At 29.6% G+C, this 27,314-nt stretch overlaps 1 protein-coding gene across 1 annotated transcript in view; it reads right to left on the reverse strand.

Moving 5' to 3' along the window:
* The window catches only part of LOC142332483 (uncharacterized), a 45,721-nt gene extending 18,407 nt beyond the window's left edge, over nt 1-27,314 (reverse strand). The window contains exons 1-13 of the mRNA XM_075378933.1: nt 27,149-27,314; nt 26,730-26,960; nt 25,400-25,648; nt 24,268-24,510; nt 22,897-23,133; nt 22,488-22,718; nt 21,169-21,417; nt 20,038-20,280; nt 16,943-17,179; nt 16,140-16,370; nt 10,536-10,757; nt 5,734-5,964; nt 2,304-2,543 (exon numbers count right to left, since the gene is read on the reverse strand). Coding sequence (XP_075235048.1) covers nt 2,304-2,543; nt 5,734-5,964; nt 10,536-10,757; nt 16,140-16,370; nt 16,943-17,179; nt 20,038-20,280; nt 21,169-21,417; nt 22,488-22,718; nt 22,897-23,133; nt 24,268-24,510; nt 25,400-25,648; nt 26,730-26,960; nt 27,149-27,294 — 2,990 coding nt within the window. The 5' untranslated portion in view covers nt 27,295-27,314. The remainder of the gene's footprint in view (nt 1-2,303; nt 2,544-5,733; nt 5,965-10,535; nt 10,758-16,139; nt 16,371-16,942; nt 17,180-20,037; nt 20,281-21,168; nt 21,418-22,487; nt 22,719-22,896; nt 23,134-24,267; nt 24,511-25,399; nt 25,649-26,729; nt 26,961-27,148) is intronic.

The following is a 27,314-nucleotide window of genomic DNA, read 5'->3' on the forward strand; positions in this document are numbered from 1 at the left end:
GTTTCGTTAGTAAAATACGGAATAAAATATGACTTGAATCCTTTATTCACTAACCAATGTACTTTTATTCATTAGAATATCAATACAGCAAGGAAAGTAATTAATTCTGTAATTGATATTTTCCTTTTTCACTTCAAAAAGTTCATAATACAATCTTTCACGTGTATCTTCTATTTTTGGAATATTGCTGTACACTTCTCGTAACTGTAAGAAACGCTGGGTTAGATAAAAAGAAGAAACAAAATAACGTGTGAAATTTGTGCAAAAGCTCCATTCATTCAACAAATTTAAATTGGTTTCGACGTTAAGTAGGATTTGCTGCAGTTTTAAATCGCTGATCATAACTTATTTTATTCCGGTAATCCTGTGATCAATCATAGATTTATAAGAACGACGTAGAATCTAAAGTTTGCCACCACGAAGGAAGTCATGTGTAAATTGCGAAGAAGCAGGGAGGCCGAGGTATTTGGGATGCGGTTTCGAGCCGAGCCTGTACCGGAGCGGAACGGTGATCTCAATGCACCGGTTCTAAATTTCGAACAGTTGCCCATCTCCTGCCTGCGGAGGGGATTTTACAGTCTCGCGCTGGAAGCGTGGCAGCAAGAATGGCACGCCACGACTAAAGGAATAAACAATGTAGCGAGAGCTGCATTGTCGGACCGTGTGGGAGTTCCTTGATGCGGTTGCTTTGTTCAACCGAATGAACAAATGAATGTATGAATTAAACATTTTTTATTGAATTAATGTATTCTACTTTAATTCAATAAAAAATGGACTACTTTTCGCAAAAAAAATATTTTAGATAATGAAATTATGGATTTTTAAATCTTACTTACTTAGTTAAAATAATGCCTTGTACTGTGAATTATCCGGGTGAGTAAATACAAGAAAAACTTCTCGCAAGTTCTTCCACAAATACTTTCATCTTAAAAGCTGCTGAACCAATTTTTACTAACTAAATCAATAAAATTAATAATATTTATTTTTTTTTTTATCTTCTTAATTAAAGAATACATAAATTTTTATTGGTGTAATTTGTATGATAATTATATACAAAGTTTATTTATTTGTTATCATTAGTTCTGTAATAAAAAATTAAAAATATCTTTCATTTATCTTGAAAAATCTTTGAGTTTATAAATGATATTTTTTCTTTTTCTTTGTTTGAAAATTTAATATATCATGAATCTTACATTGCCAAAATTCATGCATTATTATCATTTTTTCACAAGATATAAATTTATTTAACTTTTGACATCAAAGGATCAAAAGTATACATTTTTAGACTTCTTCTTCCTTCTTCCGAGAATTCATTTATTTGTTTTGATTTTTTTTTTTTTTTTATCTTCTTCAATCCAATCTTATAATGAGCTTTTTCTGTTCTACAGGTATGTTCAAATTGTACAAGAAAATTAGGCTTAATTAGACCTAATATTCTCATTTCTATTTCCACTTGTTTGATGTAACCTTGATATGTTTTTTATTTCTAAATTTTATCGAAATTTGTTTTGATCAGTCCATTCATTTTCATGCTCATCATAAGTCCATCTTAATCTTCTTTTTCTGCAATCTGTTTCTAATGTATTATTTTAATTTTGATCAGTTTTTTTATGTGATCTTAATTTTTAAGTATTTTTTCCCTTTTTAGACCTAGTATTTTTCTGAGGACTCTCCTTTCTATTTTTAATATTTTTTTCATAAGTTGTTTCTATATCATAAAGAATGACACGTTATAATTATATGACTAATTTTGGAATTGATGAATAATTTTTTTCGTTACAGATATTTTTAGTTAAAAATTCTAGTTTTCCAATTTAGTTTGTAATTAAGTATTTATCGGTTCGATTATTGTTGATTATTTCTTCTAAATATTTAAAGGTTTTACTTGTTTTTACATTTCCAAATTTGATATGAATTATTTTCTTGTCGAAATGTTTTAATATTTGCCATAATTCCAGTTTTTATTAAAAAAAAAATTTGTAAACCTCAGTTGTAATTGTAAGACCATCAGTTTTGGAATTGCATCTTCTAATCTCGCTACTAAACCTAATTCATCAGTAAATGCTAAAAATGTAACTGTAACCCACCCTTCTCTTTTGGTTTCCGATCGTATTCCTCTGTAATTCATTTAATTAAATTTTTTTAATAATTTTATCTAATACAGTATTGTGAAGGTATGGGTGATAAATTTTTTCCTCTTTTAATCTGTTGCAATCATTTACACCCGTTGTAATTGAAAAAGTTTAATTCGGCTAGAAAAAAATATTTTGTAAATTAAGTTACATATTTATTTGTCTACTTACCTTTCAATTTTTAGTCCGTTTGACTGAGGTAGATTTCGTTGATGGTAGTATGTATAATAACTATTCAAATAATCACCTGCTGCTTTAGTATCTCTAATAATAAATTTTATAAAGTCGTCTTCCCCTTTATTATTCAGGCAGTCAGTAACAAAACTCACAAATTCATTGGGATATTCTGCATTAATCATTATATTTGCTAAATTTAATTTAAAATTATTTGAGGTTGGTGCTTCTGAATTTCTACAAACAGTAAATTATTTTGACATTAATTATAACTTTCACATAAACCATATAGTAATTTCACGAAATTCTTTGATCGAATTTACATAAGTAAATTTATTATTATTATCTCTTAAGATAGAGTTTTAACTATGCTTAATCAATTTTTAATTGATAAGAAGTACGAAAAATTATTTTAAATACAGATAAAAACAAATTATTCCCTCTTGCTCTAAATAATTATTTTTAATGGTAAATTCTATGTCCTGGATTAGATATCCAAGTTTCGTAATATATATTTTTTTTATAATGAAACTGTGAATTCCGTTTGTTTACACTTTAAAAAAACGTCTGATTATTTTTCGTTGTTCATAACAACGAAATGAAAGAAATTAAATAGAAGAGCACTCCGTACAGCCAGACCATAAAGTCATCTAATAGAAAAGATAAGGCAAACCAAGAACGTTGTTCCTCAGCAATCTTGAAAAATCACTGATCGTGTTGTCCAATAATTTGACTGCAAAATAATTCGGGTACCAATGGAAACAATTTTGGTGTCGTAGGCCAGAGAGAGATTTCCTGCCGAGCGGTTCGCAACTTACGATCATTATACGCATTATTACTTAAGTATCAGGGTATGTGTAGCATTTTTCTCAGTATTTTTGTCTGGAAGCGATCAAGTATGTCAATACTGGATTGCACGCTGTACCCCACAATTCAAGTCCTTATATATCCAAAGAAGCTTCAAAACGGATTTACAAGTCAAGAATTTACTTTCTGCTGAAAGCCGAGATCTATGTCCTATCAGCCATTACATGTGTTTAAACCTGAGATCCAACTGTTTTCGCTTAGAAGTAATATGTTTCGTCCAAGTAAGTCGTCCATCAAGATGAAAACCCAAATCATTAGTCTTGATTTTTTGGAATCGGAGCATTGACGATATAAACAGGACAGTGAGCCTTACGAAGTGTGAATGTGAAATGCTTTGATTTCGTTTCATTTATGTTTATTTTCCAACTTGTAAGCCACGGTTCGAGGAGAGTGATATAATCTTGAATAAAATGAGACGCAGTAGTCGGATTTTCGTGGATAGCAGGAATTGCAGTGCAACACATTGCAACTGTGGTATCTACCGTAATTGGGAAGTCAGCCGTAAATAGAACATACAAAATGGGTCCGAGAACGCTTCATTGAGGTCCCCCTAATTGTATAAGGAAAAAATCCGTCAATACCTCCATTTTTAACCTTAAAACACCTGTATTCTACGTAGCACTACGTAGAAAACACGTAGTAAAAACGTTTTCATTTTATAGAGAAACCCTACATGCCAAACTTGGTGAAAAGCCTGACTGATATCGAGAAAAACCGCTGAACAGTACTTTTTCTCATCTAGGGAAATTTATAACGTTAAAAATCCTGTTTGTCTGCTTCACAGCAGCATGTTGCTCCCTAAACCCAAATTGATGAGCCGGAATTTGATCGTCTGGGAACTGCTTCAGTTTTCTCAAAAAGAGTTTTTCGAACACCTTAGAGAGCACAGGAAGCAGGCTGTTAGGCCTATAAGATCCGAGAAATGTCGGATCTTTACCCGGTTTTGCTATCACAATTATCTGTGAAATTTTCCGTGGGCCAGGAAAATGACCAATTCGGACAATAACATTAAAAATCAAACTAACCATGCTTATCTCACGCCGAGGTAGTGCCTAGAGAACCCGACCGGTGATCAAGTCATACCCCAGCGCCTTTAGTGGATGTATTTTTTCACAGTTAATGACTGAAGAGACCTCATGACTGAAAAGGCCTCATGTACTGTAAAGCCCGTAATCGGCAAAGACATTTGGAAAGGAGAAGCCAAATAATCGGAGATTTCTCAAATATTAAGAAGAAATTAGCAAACAAAAATAAAAATAAAGTTACTGTTTTAAAATTAATCATAAAATAAAAACTAAAGTTTTTCGTTTAAGATATTGCTGTGATTTTTAAAAATAAATTTCTTTTATTTTTCATTTTTTTACGATATTCATTTTTTTTTTCATCTAAGCATTACATACGTTAATAAATAAATAAATGTTGAAAATGTTTTTACTTCTTGTATATCTTTAATGAAATCCTTAATAAACTGGCAAAAACCTGTATAGTTCAATAATAACCAATATTGCATAATATATAAAAGAATATTGCATTACTCAGAAATATATTGAACTTTAGCAAAAAATTAAAATTGACTGTTGTAAAACATAACATAAAACAACCTCTGATAGAACTAAGAAAAATAAAAAGAACCTAATAAATTATCCTCCTAGAGTTACCAAATCGATACCTATCATTTGTTTCCATATAATCCGACGTTATGGCTTTAGCATCAAATACACTACTTGATTTGATCCGATCCAAATGGAAAATGTCAGTTCCGATCAGTTTTATAATATTCACCCCAGTTCCTTCTTTTTAGAGTAGTCACTTTTTGTGTTTATTCGTATTTTCAATTATTTATTTATTAATGTATCAAATTACTAAATTTTAAAATTAAATTCTTTTATAAATAAGTACATATACAATTTTTTAAACCAAATAGAAATTTTTGAAAGATACCGCCTAAAAAAAAACGAAACATTTTTATGTCATTCTGTAGATAATTTATAATTTAAACTTCAAGAATTAAATTTTGTGTATATTTTTTTTGTATTAACAGATTAGAACAAAAGAAAAATAAAGGAAAATTATTATAAAAACATTCAAATGACGACCAAAAAATAAATTCAAAAATCAAAAATCATAAACAAAATTATGTTAAATATTATAATAATTAGATATTTTCTCTTGAACTTTTAATGAATGTGTTATATTTTCCTGATTTTCAAATAAATGCGAATTAAAAAATTCATCAAAAAATTCCTAAGTTTAATAAATAATACGGGATATATCATGCAAAAATTTTGACGATAAATTCAACTATTCATTCATATCAGTATTGGTTAAACCAATAATAGAATGATTTATTACTTCTTAAGGGATTTCAGAATCAGGATGAAGTAACAACCACATTTAATTAGTTTAGAAATGGAAAATTAATTTATCCTCTACTATATCTAATGTATTATTTTACCTATTTATATATTAAATCTACCTTCCTATAAAATAATGCAAATAAAAAATTATACAATCCAAACTATTACGTAAAACTATATTAACTAATTAAATCTGCGCTTACCGTTTATTCAAGAATTGTCTATTTTGGTGATATTCAGGCAAAAGATGTTTCTGGTAATAAGTATTTAATATTTGAACAGAATCGTTCATATCATTTGGATATTGCGATGACCAATTCGAGTATTCTATTATACCCGTATTAGTTAAACTATTAATTAAATGATCTATTACATCTTGAGAAATTTGAGTATTTAAAAGAAAACTTTTCAATTTGGTTTCATAATCAGAAATTCTGTTAGGAAAAAAAATATAAAAGTAATTAGTATTTTCATTTTACTAACATAATAATTAAAAACTTTTTATTCTATTTTTAAAAAAGTAATTTAAAAGTATTAAACAAAAATAGAAAACCAAGAAATGTTTTTCAGAATGTTCAGGGAAAAATTCTATTCGATTTTTTTTTTACTAGGCAATAAAATTCTTTGTCACATTCTTCTATACAAGCTTCCAGGTTTTTTTATTTAACTAATTAAAAAAAAACAAAACTATACAATGAAATATTAAATTATACCCGGTCAATTGCTGAAAAAGAACCATTTAAAAAAAAATTAATTCATTACCAAGATTTTGGTAAATGGCTAAAAATTATTTTAATTAAAGGTAAATTTATTAAAATAGTAGGTACAGTAACATTCGTCAGTTTTATCTTTAATATACCAATTTTATATTAAAAAAATTCTAATTTGATATTGCACGCGCACTTCTTTGCCTTACTTATTAACATATTTCTGACAAGTTTGACTCCTACAAACGTGAAATAAATTTGTGGGACTTCTCACGTGATGAAATTATTTCCTTTACATCTGACATGTATGTGTATGTACCTATGGTTAAGGTTTAAACATTAAAATGCTAAAATTAAAAAAAAAAAAAATATATCAATTAAGGAATAACAAAGAAAATATATTTCTTTATGTTTTGATGTATTTCTAGTTATCAGGTGAATACTAATTATTTTTTTTATGTTTAACTAGCCGGACCGTATAGCCAGCAGGCTGTGTCCCTGGACGCTCGAAGCGTTCGTATCGTCATGTTTGTGACAGTCTTAAATGTGAAATATAAGTGTGTAGAGAATATTTTTCTGAACATTTGGGTGTTTTATATTTAATATAGGCTTAAGAGTGAGTAGATGTAGAATTGATTATTTTTTAATAGAAATATAATGTTTAACGTTAAACATATTGATAACAGGGAGTTGGCTGGGGACGCTGTCTTGTTCGTTTAGTCTTATGTGTGTTCGTGTGAGGTTGTAATTACCAATCCAGCTGCTGCTATTGGCGCAGAGCGGACTACGTGATGCGGCGGGGGGCTGCGCACAATTTACTCTCTCCTACTAAATAAAGATTCCTTTTTTTACTGCTAAATATGAACAAAAATCCATTTCTTTTATTAATGAAAATAAATAAATAAAATAAATGAAATTAATAAATAATAACTATAATAAATAAATAAAACAACAAATCTAAAATATAAATTAAAATAATCAATGCTTAGAAATGAAATTAATTTGTAAATTAATTGACAACGGACTGCTTTTAGCGGAAGGATTTGTGGAGGGAGCCGCGTGCAGCCGCCCAGCGCACCACCATTGGTTCGCTGTGCGCCAATTGTACCTAAAATATAAATGAGAGTACATACCACAAATAAACAAACCTATGCAGCAGAAGTTTTTATGTAGAGTGATACTCTACCAGTTTTTAAAGTAATCGAATTTAATATTATTCGGCGAAGATCTAATTCGGACTATTAATGTTCATTTTATATAATTATATATAAAAATAAAATGTGTTTTGGAAATTTTTATTGATGGATTGATTCGAGGCCTGCAGCGAAGGCAAAAGCTGAGTTAAAATTAACCAATGTAAATGTAAAAACCGATGGCATTTACATCAGTGGTAAATGCCTCGGTAAACATTTACATCGGTGGTATCCCAACAGAGGCCTGGCTTATTACTGTAAGGTATAATTAGTTGATGGTCTATAAGACGACTCCCGTTAAAGCCCATCAAGGCAAGGAACGGAGGGGTGGTGTGGTGACCGGAATCGTTACAATACGTTGTTTTCCCCTACGGGGATTGGGATGATGGATTGATTCGTATGATGCTTAGGAATTCTCCCGATAATTACTGCAGCTTTCTTGGTTCTAGACAAATCACTGATTTCTTTATTTTTATCTTTTATTCATGTAATATTTTTTTTGTCTTCAGTCACTTGACTGGTTTGATGCAGGTCTCCAAGATTCCCTAAATAGTGCCAGTCGTTTCATTTCGTCGGTGTATCTCCTACACCCTACATTCCTAACAATTTGTTTTACCATGTTCTAAATGTTGGCTACCTGCAAACATTTTCCCATCTACATGTCCCTTCAATATTAAGCGACTTTTCCAGAATGCCTTAATATGTATCGTATAAGTCAGTCTCGTTTTTAACTATATTTTTCCAAACGCTTCTTTCTTCATCGATTTGCCGCAACACCTCTTTATTTGTCACTTTATCCACCCATTTAAATTTTAACATTGTGCTATAACATCACATTTCAAAATCTTCTAACCTTTTCTTGTCAGGTGCTCCGATCGTCCAAGTTTCACTTCATGTAATTATTAATATATAATATATATACTCACACACCTAATTATACCCTAGAATAATCATTTAATTGGAACTTAACGACAAAAATGGTACTTGCTAAACATTATTAAGGATCCTTTAAGAAGACTATTAAATGGTACCGGTCAATTCTCAAATTTCTAGCTCTTTTTGCAGGAAAAATATCCCTCCTTGACTTACCTGTTTAATAATTTAAAAACTGCTACTTTATGGTATAATTTTACTTTTAAAATTAAAATTATCGATTGATCTATGACAAATGCATAATATTTTATCAGTTAATGTTATTAATAATAATAAATATAACAAAAATAATATCTGCTACTGGAAACACGGTGTAAAAAAAGTCAAGTTGATTGATGGATGAATACCTTGAATAAACTTTAATAAATAATACTAAATTAAACAAAGACATTATACTATCTGAAATTTACATCATTATTATTTCAACCTTTTTTTTTGTTTGTTTATTTGTTTTTCTGCTTCCCTGGAACGGCGCAACAATCAAGTATTACTCAGCCCAGGGGAGTGACCTTGCGACCCTAATGAGCCTCCCCACCTAACGGCAGTAAGTCTGACATGGCAGGTCGACTCTCACCGGTTCAGGATCTTTTCCTTATTTTCATTTTGCCTCTGCCTTTAAACGCTAAGGCCAGGGACACCGGGCCCTGCTATGCTGTTCCCGGGCCCTGGCCCAGCAGCCGGGTCTCGGTCTTTTTTTTTCTTCAAGTAATTCCTCCAACTTCTTGTAATCTATTTCCTTTGCTCGTATAACCTCAACCACGATTCTCTCTATTATCAGCCATTCCTCTTTACCTCGCAACATATACTTTGTTGTAGTTTCCTGGGTAATCTCTTTTCTGTTATATCTGGCATTTAGATTCTCCCAACGTGCATATTCAAAAAACGTGTGACAGGGAATGTCCTCTTGACCGCAGTACACACAATTTGGGTGCTCCCTTCTTTTAAACATGTGTTAATTAATACACACCAAATCCTGCGTGACCCGAGAAAAATTGTGACAGGTAGTACGCCACGAGGCCGTGTTTCCTCTCCAGTCACGGTTCTAGCACTCTGGAATAAGTTTCTTTGTCCACAGAATTTTTATTTCGTTATTTATTTTGTCCACAGAATTTTTATTTCATTATTTATACTGTCCACAGAATATTATTTCAACCTGAGCTTCATCTTCCATTAAAAAAAAAATACACAATATGTCATAAAATCAATTTCAAAACTGACAACCAGTTAATTAGATTCTTTAGCAGATGGAAATTTAATTGTAAGCAGTTAATATAATTACTATTTTTCCTTGAGATAGATAATTTTAATCTAATTTTATTAAATTTTATTTAGGAAAAATAAATTTTATGCTTCAGTTTTGATTGAAATATCAGCGCATTATTGTCTTTACTTAAAAGTTTCACAAAAGATTTCTTTCTTTTTCGCACACATTTGAATAACTTGAATAAAATTAAAATTCGAATCGTCTTAAGTAACAAAGAGCTGATAGTAATCAAAGTAGACGTATTAAATTAACTAACAATTTTTTCGGAAATTATTAAAAAAAAAGAACTCAAATATAAACTAGAAAGATTTCCGTTAGACTAGTAATAACCATCAAACACTTAAATGAAGTATATAATACTTGGAAATATTGGATAACCTCCGCGTTTATATGATTTACGACTTGCAATATTTTGTTCAATGGAATCTTCAACACTTTATTTTATGAATCGGGAAAAACTATAATGGAAAAAATGTATAATTCAGTGTTTAAATGCTATGATGAACGCATAACGACGAATGAATTTGAACAGTTTCTGTTATCACTATAAAAAATATAATAGTTATATTTTATTAAGGGTTTCTTTTAATACTGAGGAAATTGACGTTTAGCCTATACGGTTCTTTAATAAATCAATTTCATGGAGGTAAAATCTATCAATATAACGAAATATGATTTGAAGTAATAGAGAAAAAGTATTTTTCTTATGTTTTATCGAACAAATATTATAAACAACTTTGATTGAGAACCTTTATTTCTTAATGATTAAACCATATTACTAGAAGAAATTAGGAAAGTCCACTAGCAGGATATTTGATATATTTTTTATAATTATGTAATTGATAGATCTCAGTAAAAAAAAATATGTTTTTATGAAAGAGTGTTTTAAATAAATAATTATATATTACCTTTCATTTGCTTGTCCTGATGTTACTGGTCGATTTTCAAAATATTTATAAAAATTTCTCAAATAATCCTTTAATGCTGTAGGGTCTTCTTTAATCCATTTTGTTAAGTCATCTTTGCCTTGTTCATTGAAACAATTTAAAAAATATTCGTTAAATGCCTGTTGATCTTTCCATTCTTCTGGATATTGAGGAGAATTATTTGTAATACGTGTTTCTTGAATACTGTAATGTAAAAAAAAATTTGTTTATAATTATAACAGCTGAAAAATCAAAATGTTAGAAATTATTTGACTTTATATACAGAAAGTACCACGAAGTTCAACCGAGACTTTTCTAACCTATTCGCCTCATGAAAATATGTAAAATGTTTATATAAACGTATGTTCCAAAATGTTTCGCTTGCGAGTTATGGCTAGTGAAAGATTTCGATGGGATTTCAGCTACCCGGTGAAATGAGGTCGAACTGAAAATTTTAAGGTAGTAATTACGGGACAATATGGGTTTTAGGTGAAATATCGAATAAAACAGGTCCTAGACCTGGATCTACTGCAGTGGTTTTTGTGAAATTTGGATTAAGAACTAACAGATTAGGGTAAAAAACCGTGTTTTTTTTTACGAACAATAACTTTGTTAAATGGGTGATAAACACGTAAAACCTTTACACAAAACTTGTAGATAATTTGATTTTGAACAATGTGATCTATGATAAATTGTATAATAAAAATAAAGTTTGAAAAATTCAAATTTTATCATCGCCACCATGTTGTGGGGCCCTAACAGCTTTGACACCATTGCACGGTTCGTGGCCAGGGTTCTTCGTGGCCAGGGAAAGATCGGGAGGCTAGGGGATGAGGGACAGCCCTCTGCGGAGCTGCCGTTTGCACGAGCTTGCACGAGTGGGCGGTAGCGATGAGGCACGGGGACTCTCGAACCCCCTAGCGAAAAAGACCGAATCCCGACGGGAATGCCCCACTCGGGGTCCCCTCGGGGGAGCCTAGTTAGAGGTATTGGCATAAAGACCGAGTCCCGGCTCTCGGAGTGGGGACCCAGGGACGGCATAGCCGGGCCTGGTGGATTATATTCTAGGGGTTTGAGGCGGAGGAAAGTGAGATCCGACCTGCGGGCCGGGACGAGGAGGCCCATTAGAGTAAAGGACACTCCCCTGGGCTATATAATACTTAACTGCAGGATCTGACCCGGGAGAGAAGTAAAAAAAAAATATTTAGAAACAATATATATACTAAAGTGCATTACAAGTACCAGTTTGTAATAAATGTTCAAAAATGAGCCCACCATTTTCAGCACATTTCTATTGGTACGCTTCTGTACTGCTTTTATTGCTCTTTATTGTTTTTCAAGGCATCGTTAAGTTGCTCAGCCTTATCCATACTGCGGATAATTAATTTCTCACAAGAATATAATTTTATTATGTGTAAAATATTTTTCAATCGTTCCCAAAACACAAAAATCTAAAAAAAGTTAAATTTTTGCGTCACCAATAGACGATCTTATTGGTAAGAAATGTGGGCATCCACGATGAATCTATTTCTCAAGGAAATGATAATTTAGATCAATGGAAACAGCCCAAGAGAAGCAGATAGGCGCACCATCGTGCTGGAAATACATTGGATCTCAGGCGAAAGGATGATCTTCAAGCATCTCCGGCAATTCTTCTAGAAGAAAGAACAAGTAGACCTAAGTATTCAAGCGGCCAGGTAATGTGAACAGCTGATTGTAAAGAAGGCCTCATCATACATTGACGCTAAATCGGTGTTGAAAATTACCTTTTACAGTTTCATGAGTATTTACTTCTGCTCATTTTTTCTCATTGGGTAAATTGTTGACCCAATATCGTGTAAAATTTTCCTCATTGTTAAACAAAACATACTTGTAGATTTGTCGATTTATTCCATCAGTTGCAGAGATCCAAGTGAAGCGGACCGTATCCAGGGTGTAGCTGTTGAACTTGCCGTTTATGATAACGGTAAAACCTGTTTTGTTTAAGTGTCCTCCAAACCATCTAATCGAAAATCTGATCAGCTCAGAAAAACGTCATTAGTGATGACTAAACTGCATCGATAATAATTTCATCGATAACAGGGTCGTGTTGGATGCACGTAATGAACCTGTTTTCCGAAGATTGAGAAAATTCGCGTAAATTGTTTTGGGATCTGAAATAATGTTATTTGGAAACTTATTTCATATATTACTGCAGCAACTGTAGTATTACCAATACCCAAAGCTAAAATGAATACTATACCGGCGAATTCTGTATTGTAAATAAGTACGTCATTACTTCAATGGCAAACCTACCACGTTCAAAAACTAAAATTAACAGAAAACCTTCGCTAACGTCGACATAGTTCACAGTATCCGATATACTAAATGTATCTTACAGAATGATTTAAACACTGATACAGTATTGCGCACTGTTGATCAGCTGTTGTTATTTTACTGTCAACTTTGAAATAATAATTTTTTAATAATTTGTTGAATCTTTCATTAATAAAAAAATTATTTTTCAAGTAATTTCTGTTGATTTATAGTTTTTTTGTTTTTTTTTAATATTTACGGCAATTTTTAATAGTAAATTTTGTTTTGACACATTTTTCAAGTCACGAAAAAAGAATTTGTTTTTTCTTTAAATTAAGTAAGTAGTTTTTTGATAAACGTAGCAATGATGTGTTTATTATTAAACTTTGAATTTTTCTAATTTTTATTTGTTTCATTCAACTTATATTATACCATCTTGTTCGGAATTAAATTTCCACAAGTTTTCTTTAAAATTATTAAGTATTTATCACCCTTTTAATAAAGTTATTGTTCATCATACATAAAAATCTAATGTGGACAACACATGACTTCCTTGTACGCCTATTAAATTACAATTACATTTTCTTTTTATTTAATGAAAATTACATAAAATTTTATTTCATTACAAACTTCTGATTTTTTTATTACTAATCATTATTCATATTAAAACTTTTTTTAGAATGAGAGGTTAATTATTTTACAAATAAAACAATATTTTTAAATTAAAAAAAAGGAGATTAAGTATTATTCGAAGCCTTCCCCTAAGATCCAAATGTTTCATTAATTATAATTTTATTTGACTATAACTCTGGACCCAATGAAAATAAGTACCACTTATTATATATTGTTGAAAATCTCTCAATGACGGCTTGTTACTGCAGTTAAAAAGACATAAAATTTCAATTTGTTTGGATTTCGGGCTTTTTTGGACACTTTTGGTTCACTCGATTGCAATAAAAATGGGAGGTGCATAACTAGATGTTACAACAATCCTAAATCCAAAATTTCAATATCCTACACCTAATCGTTTTTGAATTGTGCAAGATATATAAATACGTACATACATACATCGTAAAAACGTCACCCCGAAACTAGTCAAAATGGATTCAGTGATGATCAAAATGGATATTTCCGTTGAAATCTGGAAACCCAAATTTTTCGCGTTCATATTACTTTCTTTACTTCGTACAAGAAAGAAAAAACGGGTTTTTACTCCAATTTATTGGTTTTCACTCCAGATTTCATAAGACTACTGCAAGTACTATTCTAGGAATTATATTATTCGATTTTTCAGGTCAAAACCATATTTTTTTATTTTTTTGTCTTCAGTCAGTCATTTGACTGGTTTGATGCAGCTCTCCAAGATTCACACTATATAGTGCTAGTCGTTTCATTTCAGTATACCCTCTACATCCTACATCCCTAACAATTTGTTTTACATATTCCAAACGTGGCCTGCCAACACAATTTTTCTCTTCTACCTGTCCTTCCAATATTAAAGCTACTATTCCAGGCTGCCTTAGTATGTGGCCTATAAGTCTGTCTCTTCTTTTAACTATATTATTCCAAATGCTTCTTTCTTCATCTATTTGCCGCAATACCTTTTCATTTGTCACTTTATCCACCCATCTGATTTTTAACATTCTCCTATAGCACCGCATTTCAAAAGCTTCTAATCTTTTCTTCCCAGATACTCGATCGTCCAAGTTTCACTTCCATATAAAGCGACACTGCAAACATACACTTTCAAAAATCTTTTCCTGACATTTACATTAATTTTTGATGTAAACAAATTATATTTCTTACTGAAGGCTCGTTTCGCTTGTGCTATTCGGCATTTTATATCGCTCCTGCTTCGTCCATCTTTAGTAATTCTACTTCCCAAATAACAAAATTCTTCTACCTCCATAATCTTTTCTGTTCTTATTTTCACATTCAGTGGTCCATCTTTGTTATTTCTACTACATTTCATTACTTTTGCAAAAAAACCATAAGAGATCACTAATTAAGCTCCTTAAAAAATTATTAAAATTTCACTACGACCTTATTTTACTGTTGAAGCTCAAATCCGGTCGAAATCTTTTTCTAGCCGAAAATTGCAAAGGAAATATTTTAGAACACAAGTTTGTATGAACTTTTTCTATTATTTTCACGAGTAGAATAGGTTATAAAGTCCCGGGAGAATTTCGTTGGACTTATGTGTTTTATGAGTGTGTTTATGCACACTCATAACACTGTATATGTTATGAGTGTTTTACAAACTCTGTATAAAACTGCAGGTAGCTGGAACATGCCTCATGAATCACTTGATTGACCGCAATCAAATTTTTAATCCTCTGAAATTCTATTCCATTATTTCTATTGTGAAGGCAACCAAAAATAGGAAAAAAACAGCTCTGTAACGTATTTCTCTCTTGAATTTTTTCATCAGCTATATTTATTCATATTATATTTATTTTATAATTAACAAATATTAAAATATTACTCCTTCAAAATATCCTAATTTCTAGTTTAGTATTTCCAAGTTATACACTTTGAAAATAAAGAAAAAATTGTTTAGTTAATTTCTTTAATCTTACCTTTCTATTTCTTAAACTCCACCCCAAAAATGAAACGAAATAGTTTATCTAATACCCTCAAACTTTCATCCTTCTGATTAAAAAAATATAATCATCTGCATTCTCTATCATGATGAAAAAATATAACAAACAAAATTCATAATTTTCAAGATTTGAAAATCATGTATCTTATAAATTTTTCTTGGTATCTGTTCAGTTTCATGCCTCCTTATTAATGAACAAATAAATATGTTAATCTAATTGAGTTCAACAGCTGTTTTATAATATATATTTTGTCTTTATTACACTATTATTAGTTAATTCACTTAAAAAAAAAAAGTATTTAAAGTTAATTCAGTTATGTTGCAGATGTAACTTAAATGTGAGTCTAAAAAAAAATACTTTAATATAATACTTCTTAAAATATAAATATTGTACATATATATCATAATTAACCTCAAAAATTTGAAATTAATTAATAATACAAAATGAAAATAAATTAAATGTAACTAAACCTGTTATAAACTACATATAATATAAATATAATCGATCACACTAACAAGGTATTTATTGAAATACATTAATAATCCAGCGGCATAAGTTCTAAATAATGGAAAGTGCATTTAGGCACAGTTATTCAAACAGTATTTATACAATATGAAAATAAGCCCAGAAAAAATTTGCAATCCAAACTATTAACTAAACTACATTTATTAATTAAATTTACGCTTACCCATTATTCAAGATTTGTCTGTTTTGCCAATATTCATGTAGTGGAGGATTCTTATAAAAATTATTTAATTTCAGAACAGAATCTTCCATATCATTCGGATATTCTGATGACCAATTCGAAAATTCTTTTATACCAGTTTCGGTTAAACCTTTTATTAACTGATTTGTAAATTCTTGCGGAAAATTAGAGTTCCTAAGAAAATTTCTCAAACCGGTTTCATAATTAGAATTCCTGTTGGAGAACAACAATCAAATAGTTTCGTTTTAAGAAAATTTTTGGACATATTAAAAAAATAAATATAATAATTTAATTCAAATTGTTTTAATTAATTTGCAATAACTATTTTGAATACAAAAAAAAGAATTACATATATTTATCTTAATTTAGATTAAAATTAACGTTCCTTTTCTCTTTTTTACGAATTGTTTTTATTTCCTAAAAATCTTGATGTCAATTTCAGATATATAATCTAATGTGAATTTTACAAAGAATAACTCCTAAAGCAAATAAAATTTTTGAAAACGTATTCTCACAGCATTTATAACTTTTTCTTATGACTATTCTACGTGATAAACATCTATAGTAAAAAGGAACACCGCGAAATTCAATAACCACATCATTTGACATAATATTGTATAAAGTAAAAATTAAAATTAAAATTGTAAAGTAAAATTTGTTGTATAAAGTATTTGACATAATTTTATATAAAAACTATACAGTAACAAATTGTATCACGTAAAATCATAACTAAAACAATCATATTAAATGCAAGAGTGTTATTAAAATTAATAATATTTTTATACCTTTCTCTATCTTGTCCTGTTTTATAAGGTCGATTCTGGTAATATGTGTGTAGTTTATTAAAAAAATCTTTGGCTGATGTAGTATCTTCGTTAAACCATTTTGAGAAATATTCTTTGCCTTGATTGTTCAAACATGCTCTAACATAATTTCCATAATCTTCTAGATCTTCATGTTCTTTCATTGGTACGTCTTTTAAGTTTAATTGGGAATTATTTCTTCCACGTTCCTCGGGATTTCTAACAGAAAAATATTAAAGTTTATTTGTTTTACAAATTAAACTAATAAAATTTTTTATTATCCTAAACATAAGATTACATATAATTTGACATTATAAAATAGTCACTCCCGGAATCGGCATTCTTATTCCTAAGAATACCAGTTATCTAATGTCTGATTTCTAGGAAAATAAACTGAAAATATTTATTTCCATTGCTTTTTAAAGAAAATGAAAACAACGCAAATTGTCTACACTTTAATTCCAGCTAATTGCATACAGCATTTATGTTTTAGTAACGACACGTTCATTACTTTACCAACATGGTTTTAGTAAATTTTAATAATTAAAAAAATTATTTCTGATTATTGTTGCACTGATAATTTGTTATCTAATCAATGTTACTTGTAATTTATATTCGATCAGTTTGTTGCCTGTCATCAATTTGAAGCCTTCGATAGACTTCAAATTTATGACAAAAATAATCCCCCAGCTATACTTGTAACAAAATATTAAAAACTTTATACATCAATCGGCATCAGAGGTTGTTTTTTTTTTAAAGCTAAAGAGCAAACCTGTATTTGGACAAAGAGAATAGTAGTCACATGTGATAAAATATAAGTGATCCTACCATGCTTTGGAATATCTTACTTCAGCATAGGAAGGCAAAAGCTAAATACGTGTTCCATTTCTCCCCATTTTTAATAAAAAATCAATGTTTCTTTTTTTTTAAATAGTTTTAATTTTGATTGATCTAATTCTGTTATTGATATAATGGAATAAATCAATAAATATTATATGACAAATTGAGAACTTATTTTTAAAATGAAGGACTTTTAAATGTTATTAAGAAAAACAAAATTAAATTGCCATACTCTCGTTAATAACAGAAAGTATGTCAGCTCAGATCTGCAGGGAATTTATGGAATTAGAATTTTTTGCATTTTTTTTTTGATTAAAGTAAAAATAATGCATTCTTCATTATTTTACCATCACCAAAATGCATTTAATTTTTGCCTTACCAATAATACCTTCATTCCTTTTACAACGTTTTATAATAAACTTTATTACTTATAAAAATTACCTCTTACCCGTATTTGTTCATTATTGTTCATTATTTATCAAATCATACCGAACGAAAATTTAAAAATTCCATGAAATATTTTTGTTTCATATGATTTATATTTTATAACCATATGAATGAGTGGTTAATTTAATGAAATTAGGTATTGTACTTATTCCTTCACAGAAAAATAGAGTATTTGTATACTTATAATTGATAACATTGGTTATACTGTACTTTTTATATATTCTATAATAAAAATTGAAGTAATTTATCTATTTATTTAAAAAATAAAGACTATAATTAAAAGAATTATAAATATAGATATCAAAAAATAAAATCTAATTAAAATACAAAGCTCTGCTAAATAATATGCAAAAAGAAGACAGAGGATAGGGTATTATTCGTGAAAGCCACGTCTGGATGTGAAAGCCAGCCTACGGGGTTGGGCGGCGAGGGTCCACCAGTATCATCGTGGCTGTGTGCTCCTGTGGGACGCTGAAAAAATCTCTCATGGAAGGACGACACAGGTGGCACCCATTAAAGCACGCGTGGTGACGATGATAAGCTTTTTTTTCCCTGCCGCCCGGAACCAGACCTCCAATTAAGCATGAACACGGTTCCGCAAGGTGCCTTTGCCTCTAGTCGCGAGAGGAGGGAAATGCAAGGCCCGGCTATGCCGTTACCGGCCTCCATAAACCAGCAACTGGGACTCGGTCCTTTGTGCTTCGCCTCTAACAGGGACACCCCCGAAAGGAGGGCCCCGCCGGGACTCAGTCTTTTAGCTCAGGGACCCGAGAGTCCCCGCACTTCATCACCAACTTGTACACGTGCAAGCGTGGGTAAACAGCAGCTCCGTACGGAGCTGTCCCTGACCTCCTCGCTCCTCGAAATTAAATTTTTAGTATTCCCTACACAAACCCCGTCGCAGTGTCAATAGAAATGAAATCCCGTCACAGCAATGTTTTCAATAGAAAGCCCAAATAATTCCTCCCTGAGGAGCAAAGTCTACCTCTTCCTATACTGAAGCCAATATCAGTTTTCTTGAAATAAATATTTTAATATATGTATTAAAAAAAAAGAATGTTTTTCATAACTTGGTAGTGTATTCAAAACTTCATTACTATCGTTGAAATTATAAAATAAGACAGTATGTTGAAGTAAACGTAAGTATTAAAAGGAGTAATTGACAAAAAAAGGTGCTGTTCGTAATGAGATTTCATTCATTCAGTTTTCATTCAGTTTGTGAATAAGAAAATTTAACAATGAGATTGTAAAATTGTTGGTCAAGACGTATATTTTTCTTACTAAAGAAAATGTTAAATGGCTTTGAAAATACCAGGATTCATCTTAAAATTTTCATTGTAAATAAAGAAGATTGTATCATAATTAATCGAATGACCCTTATCCTTAAACTTGCAGATAATATTTAAAGCATCTTGTAATATGTTCATATGTCCATGACATATGTCCATATCTTACAGATGATAAATCATTAATGGCTTTGCAATCACGAGGTTTCGTCTTAAGATTTTCTTTGTAAATAACGAAGTTTGTAACATTATTATACGAATGACCCTTATATTTCAAAATATAGATAATGTTACTATTATATTTAATAACAAAGCTTACAGATTTATAATTATACTATAGACACTACCGTTATAACTTACCTCCACGGCAGAACGGTAGCATCTTGTAATAATTAGTAGCTTCTAAGTTTGAATAAGCATGAATTAATATGCAACTGGACTATCAGTAACCGGACATCAGGTTTTGGTTTTTAAATACATTAATCATTAAATACTTTTTCTTACCTTTTTTTCATTGGTAATTTTTCCTGGCGATATTCTGGTAATATGTGATCTTTATAATATTTGCTAAATTTTTCAACCGAATCTTTCATGTCATCTGGATATTGTGAAGACCAATTATCGTATTCTGCCAAACCTTTATCAGTTAAACTATGAAGTAAATGATTTATAGTGTCTTGAGGTACACCAGCGGTGGACAAAAACCTTACTAATCTGCTTTCACAATCCATAACATGGTTAGGAGGACTAAAAGATAAAAAAAATCACAAATTTAATAGATAAATAAAACAATATTTAATATTCGTAATTCTTTTTATATATTTGGAAAGTAAAAATATTATTTCAAACAGAATAATGACATAAATTGTTAACTATAGAAGCACATTTGATCGATAATCTATAGGATGAGGAACAATGTTGGTTTAAAATTAAATTACACAGGATTAGTCTTACAAGTCTAACACCTATGTGTGCTTTTACACCTGGTGTAAGGATACAGAAAACCATAGTTGAAGACCATTTCAGTGACACTGGTCAAAAACCAAGTTTCCTCCACACGACTAATACATAACGCTTAACTATTAAAATCATTTATTTTAAGGATAATTCTGAATTCGACGAAATACTCTGTACAGCAGAATATTTAGACAATCTCACGATTTTAAAACAATTTTTCTTTAAATATATAAGCTTGCTAAAAAAAATGGCTTCTGCGTTGAGAAACGGTTAAGAAACTTAAATAAACAATTACGAGTTGAAAAAAAGTTGAACTTAATACCGTTTTTATGTAAAATATAGTCCATCTAGAAGAGCATAAAAATTTAATTATGTTTTAATATATTTTGTAAAAGTCGTACATGCTATTTTTAATGAATAAATATGTTGTAAATCAAAATTTTACGTAATACTCTGATGATGAAAAAGCGCTGTAAAATTGGAGATTATCCTATTTTTCTTAAAGATTATGACTGTACTTAAATTAAACCTGAGCGTGTTCAATTGTTTATCATTTTTTTTAAATAAAAATGTCTTTGTATTACATTATCATCACTGCTCGATTCTGTGAAAAAGACATACGATTTTTTTATTGCAATCCCGTAGAGATTATTTAATAATTAATTAATGTCTTTTTACCTTCCGGTTTTATCTCCCGAGATATTTGGATGTGTTTCACTTCGATTCTGATAATATTTGTTAAATCTGTCTATCAATTCTCTTGCTGAATTTTTATCTCCTTTTAACCACTTCAAAAAATCCTCTTGTCCTTGATTATTCAAACAACTAATGTAATTATCAATATGATCTTTTGGATATTCATTATCGTCTAGCAGTGTACGTGCAAAGTTGGACGCAGAAGTATTTACATCACCTTGGTTTGGAATTCTGAAAAAACAAATATCATTAATTTTATACGAATACTTATAATATAATTTTTCTTTATTTAGTTTACCGCTATTTTGTGCTTCTTACGTAAGATCAGGTTTTCTATTCATATTTATAATGATAAAAAAAAATTGTAATTGCTTTTTCGAACATACCATCGTTACACAAAAATATCGAAAAAGAAAACTTATTCGACTTTATCAAATGAAAGTATAAAATATATAAACGTAATTACCAAAATCGGTGGTTTTTCTAATTTGTAACAATGATCCGGCACAACTGACGTAATCGTAAATCTTATAATTAATAAATAATCTTAATAATAATAATGAACCCCTTCAATAATTTCAAAATGATACCATATCTTTGTGTAGTACGTCTTAAAATCACTCAAACTACAGCGACCATAGGATTATTTATATCTGAACGCGATCATTATCAATCTAATCGGAAGTAAATAAAAATCAACAGAATTTCAACTACTTAAAACGTAAATAACTGTTTACGGGGTACAAGATGAACAATAAAACACCTATCGAAAGAATAAAGACAAGTGACATTTAAATCCGTACTTAAAGACTCCCTAGAAAAAGAGTCGGTTATCAGGAATTATAAAAATGAGATCATTGAAATTTTATTATTATTTTGATGACATTTAAAAAAAGAAATTCCACATAAACAATGGATAAAACGTTCCGCTTAATTACGCATTATGTATCATAGATATGATTTGGGGAAACCAGAGTAAATGGAAAACTAGTTTTTTGTCAGAATATAAACGGCTTTATCATATTATAGAAGGGGTGCTGATAAACAATTTCAAAAAATTCGATAAAAATTTGGATTTGTTATTCAAGTTTCGAATGGACATAAAAAAAAGAAGAGTAACTAGTATTATATGGAAGAGTTTTTATAATTACGTATTTTCACATATACGTTCCATGTGAATTTTCCTTCTAAAGTAAATCGATATTTTCCAAGTATCTCAGGTTCAAAAGGTTGAAATAAATATATTAGGAAAATTTTTAACGAAATGTTCAATTTAAATTCTAAAATAAATTTATGCATACCTTTTTATCGATCGTACATTTGGCTGACCGTTTTTAGGAATGTCATCAAAATATGTTTTGAAGTTGCTAATGTAACTTTGCACAGAATCCGGGTATACATTTGACCAATTCCCGTATATTTGTTCACCATCGGGGCTCAAACTGTTCATAAAATACTTTACAAAATCTTCTGGTAAATCGAATTTTTCTAAGAAATTCTTCAGACTGGCTTTGTTAGGATCATTAATATTTCTGTAAGAAAACAAAAACAATAAATAAGATGTATTCATTTTAATATAGTAGTAATTTTTAAATATCCAATAACCTTATATAATTATTCAATCATTAACATATCTGTCAAAGTACAATAGTACACTATACATAAGATGAAAAAAAAAATTTTACAATTTACGTAAGTATACGTATTTACCTTTCTTTCCATTTTCCGTCTGGATGATTTAACTTTTCTTTCTCAAATAAAGTGAACAAATTTTCGATTTCATCATTCATTAAAGATGGATTTGTATCAAATAAATTTACCAGATCATTTTTCCCTTGATCGCTTAAAAATTGCATTAAGAAATTATTATAATCATTCGGATAATGAGAATTTTCCAAAATTTCTGGTAAACTGGTACCGCTCGTTAGTAAGTTTCTTCCTTGGATTCTGAATAAGATAATAAGAAAAAAATTAATTTCTGAATAATGAAAAATTTAGAATTTTGGTTTTATAAATATTTATATATACGGCAACCATTAATTCAACTTGTATTTATTTTCCGGGGCATCCGAGATATTAGAAATATGAACCTAGATAAATATTTAATGTTACTCAAACAACGAAAAAAATTTAAAATCCATTGCTAAAATATAACACAAGTACTGTAGCTTAGTAAGGAGTTTTACATACTGTTATATAATTTAAATACCTGTTGAATAAAACGGGTATCTCCTTTGAGAAAGGAGATTTAAAAATAACACATGTCTAATCCTCCTTGACTGAATTTGTTCGAAAATTGAATCGCCTCAAACACAGAAATCATAGTGATATATTTAATCGATTTAGATCAATTCACACTAGAGGTATTAAGTTTTAGAAATATTATTATATATTTTGGTGCCGTTAACCAATGTTTTCAATAGAACCTCCAAATTTTGTCTTCCCTGAGGAGCAAACTCCGACCTCTTCCTATACTGAAGCCAATATCAGTATTCTTGAAATAAGAATATTGATATATGTATTAAAAAAGAAGAACGTTTTTCAAAACTTGCTTGTGTATGCAAAACTTCATTACAATCGTTCAAATTATAAAATAAGACAGTATGTTGAAGAGAACAAAACTATTAAAAAGAGTAATTGACAAAAAGAACTTCCAGTTTTTAATTACTGATGACGGTTACGAGAATTAGAATATTAATCAATAGAAGTTGAAAATTTTTAGTCAAGACATATGTCCATATCTTACAGATGATAAATCATTAATTGCTTTGCAATCACGAGGTTTCGTCTTAAGATTTTCTTTGTAAATAACGAAGTTTGTAACATTATTATACGAATGACCCTTATATTTCAAAATATAGATAATGTTACTATTATATTTAATAACAAAGCTTACAGATTTATAATTATACTATAGACACTACCGTTATAACTTACCTCCACGGCAGAACGGTAGCATCTTGTAATAATTAGTAGCTTCTAAGTTTGAATAAGCATGAATTAATATGCAACTGGACTATCAGTAACCGGACATCAGGTTTTGGTTTTTAAATACATTAATCATTAAATACTTTTTCTTACCTTTTTTTCATTGGTAATTTTTCCTGGCGATATTCTGGTAATATGTGATCTTTATAATATTTGCTAAATTTTTCAACCGAATCTTTCATGTCATCTGGATATTGTGAAGACCAATTATCGTATTCTGCCAAACCTTTATCAGTTAAACTATGAAGTAAATGATTTATAGTGTCTTGAGGTACACCAGCGGTGGACAAAAACCTTACTAATCTGCTTTCACTATCCATAACTTGGTTAGGAGGACTAAAAGATAAAAAAAATCACAAATTTAATAGATAAATAAAACAATATTTAATATTCGTAATTCTTTTTATATATTTGCAAAGTAAAAATATTATTTAAAACAGAATAATGACATAAATTGTTAACTATAGAAGCACATTTGATCGATAATCTATAGGATGAGGAACAATGTTGGTTTAAAATTAAAATACACAGGTATTAGTCTTACAAGTCTAACACCTATGTGTGCTTTTACACCTGGTGCAAGGATACAGAAAACCATAGTTGAAGCCCATTTCAGTGACACTGGTCAAAAACCAAGTTTCCTCCACACGACTAATACATAACGCTTAACTATTAAAATCATTTATTTTAATGATAATTCTGTAGTCGACGAAATACTCTGTACAGAAGAATATTTAGACAATCTCACGATTTTAAAACAATTTTTCTTTAAATATATAAGCTTGCTAAAAAAAATGGCTTCTGCGTTGAGAAACGGTTAAGAAACTTAAATAAACAATTACGAGTTGAAAAAAAGTTGAACTTAATACCGTTTTTATGTAAAATATAGTCCATCTAGAAGAGCATAAAAATTTAATTATGTTTTAATATATTTTGTAAAAGTCGTACATGCTATTTTTAATGAATAAATATGTTGTAAATCAAAATTTTACGTAATACTCTGATGATGAAAAAGCGCTGTAAAATTGGAGATTATCCTATTTTTCTTAAAGATTATGACTGTACTTAAATTAAACCTGAGCGTGTTCAATTGTTTATCATTTTTTTTGAATAAAAATGTCTTTGTATTACATTATCATCACTGCTCGATTCTGTGAAAAAGACATACGATTTTTTTATTGCAATCCCGTAGAGATTATTTAATAATTAATTAATGTTTTTTTACCTTCCGGTTTTATCTCCCGATTTATTTGTATGTGTTTCACTTCGATTCTGATAATATTTGTTAAATCTGTCTATCAATTCTCTTGCTGAATTTTTATCTCCTTTTAACCACTTCAAAAAATCCTCTTGTCCTTGATTATTCAAACAACTAATGTAATTTTCAATATGTTCTTTTGGATATTCATTATCGTCTAGCAGTGTACGTGCAAAGTTGGACGCAGAAGTATTTACATCACCTTGGTTTGGAATTCTGAAAAAACAAATATCATTAATTTTATATGAATACTTATAATATAATTTTTCTTTATTTAGTTTACCGCTATTTTGTGCTTCTTACGTAAGATCAGGTTTTCTATTCATATTTATAATGATAAAAAAAAAATGTAATTGCTTTTTCGAACATACCATCGTTACACAAAAATATCGAAAAAGAAAACTTATTCGACTTTATCAAATGAAAGTATAAAATATATAAACGTAATTACCAAAATCGGCGGTTTTTCTAATTTGTAACAATGATCCGGCACAACTGACGTAATCGTAAATCTTATAATTAATAAATAATCTTAATAATAATAATGAACCCCTTCAATAATTTCAAAATGATACCATATCTTTGTGTAGTACGTCTTAAAATCACTCAAACTACAGCGACCATAGGATTATTTATATGTGAACGCGATCATTATCAATCTAATCGGAAGTAAACAAAAATCAACAGAATTTCAACTACTTAAAACGTAAATAACTGTTTACGGGGTACAAGATGAACAATAAAACACCTATCGAAAGAATAAAGACAAGTGACATTTAAATCCGTACTTAAAGACTCCCTAGAAAAAGAGTCGGTTATCAGGAATTATAAAAATGAGATCATTGAAATTTTATTATTATTTTGATGACATTTAAAAAAAGAAATTCCACATAAACAATGGATAAAACGTTCCGCTTAATTACGCATTATGTATCATAGATATGATTTGGGGAAACCAGAGTAAATGGAAAAATAGTTTTTTGTCAGAATATAAACGGCTTTATCATATTATAGAAGGGGTGCTGATAAACAATTTCAAAAAATTCATTAAAAATCCGCATTTATTATTCAAGTTTCGAAAGGGCATAAAAAAAATTGGAGTAACTAGTGTTATATGGAAGAGTTTATATAATTACGTATTTTCACATATACGTTCCATGTGAATTTTCCTTCTAAAGTACATCGATATTTTCCAAGTATCTCAGGTTCAAAAGGTAGAAAATTAATATATTTGGAAAATCTTTGACGAAATGTTCAATTAAAATTCTATTAAATAATAAAATAAATTTATGCATACCTTTTAATCGATCGTACATTTGGCTGACCGTTTTTAGGAATGTCATCAAAATATGTTTTGAAGTTGCTAATGTAACTTTGCACAGAATCCGGGTATACATTTGACCAATTCCCGTATATTTGTTCACCATCGGGGCTCAAACTGTTCATAAAATACTTTACAAAATCTTCTGGTAAATCGAATTTTTCTAAGAAATTCTTCAGACTGGCTTTGTTAGGATCATTAATATTTCTGTAAGAAAACAAAAACAATAAATAAGATGTATTCATTTTAATATAGTAGTAATTTTTAAATATCCAATAACCTTATATAATTATTCAATCATTAACATATCTGTCAAAGTACAATAGCGTACAATATTACACTATACATAAGATGAAAAAAAAAAATTTACAATTTACGTAAGTATACGTATTTACCTTTCTTTCCATTTTCCGTCTGGATGATTTAACTTTTCTTTCTCAAATAAAGTGAACAAATTTTCGATTTCATCATTCATTAAAGATGGATTTGTATCAAATAAATTTACCAGATCATTTTTCCCTTGATCGCTTAAAAATTGCATTAAGAAATTATTATAATCAT

This window comes from Lycorma delicatula, chromosome 11, assembly GCF_047948215.1.
Source record: "Lycorma delicatula isolate Av1 chromosome 11, ASM4794821v1, whole genome shotgun sequence".
Taxonomy (NCBI): domain Eukaryota; kingdom Metazoa; phylum Arthropoda; class Insecta; order Hemiptera; family Fulgoridae; genus Lycorma; species Lycorma delicatula.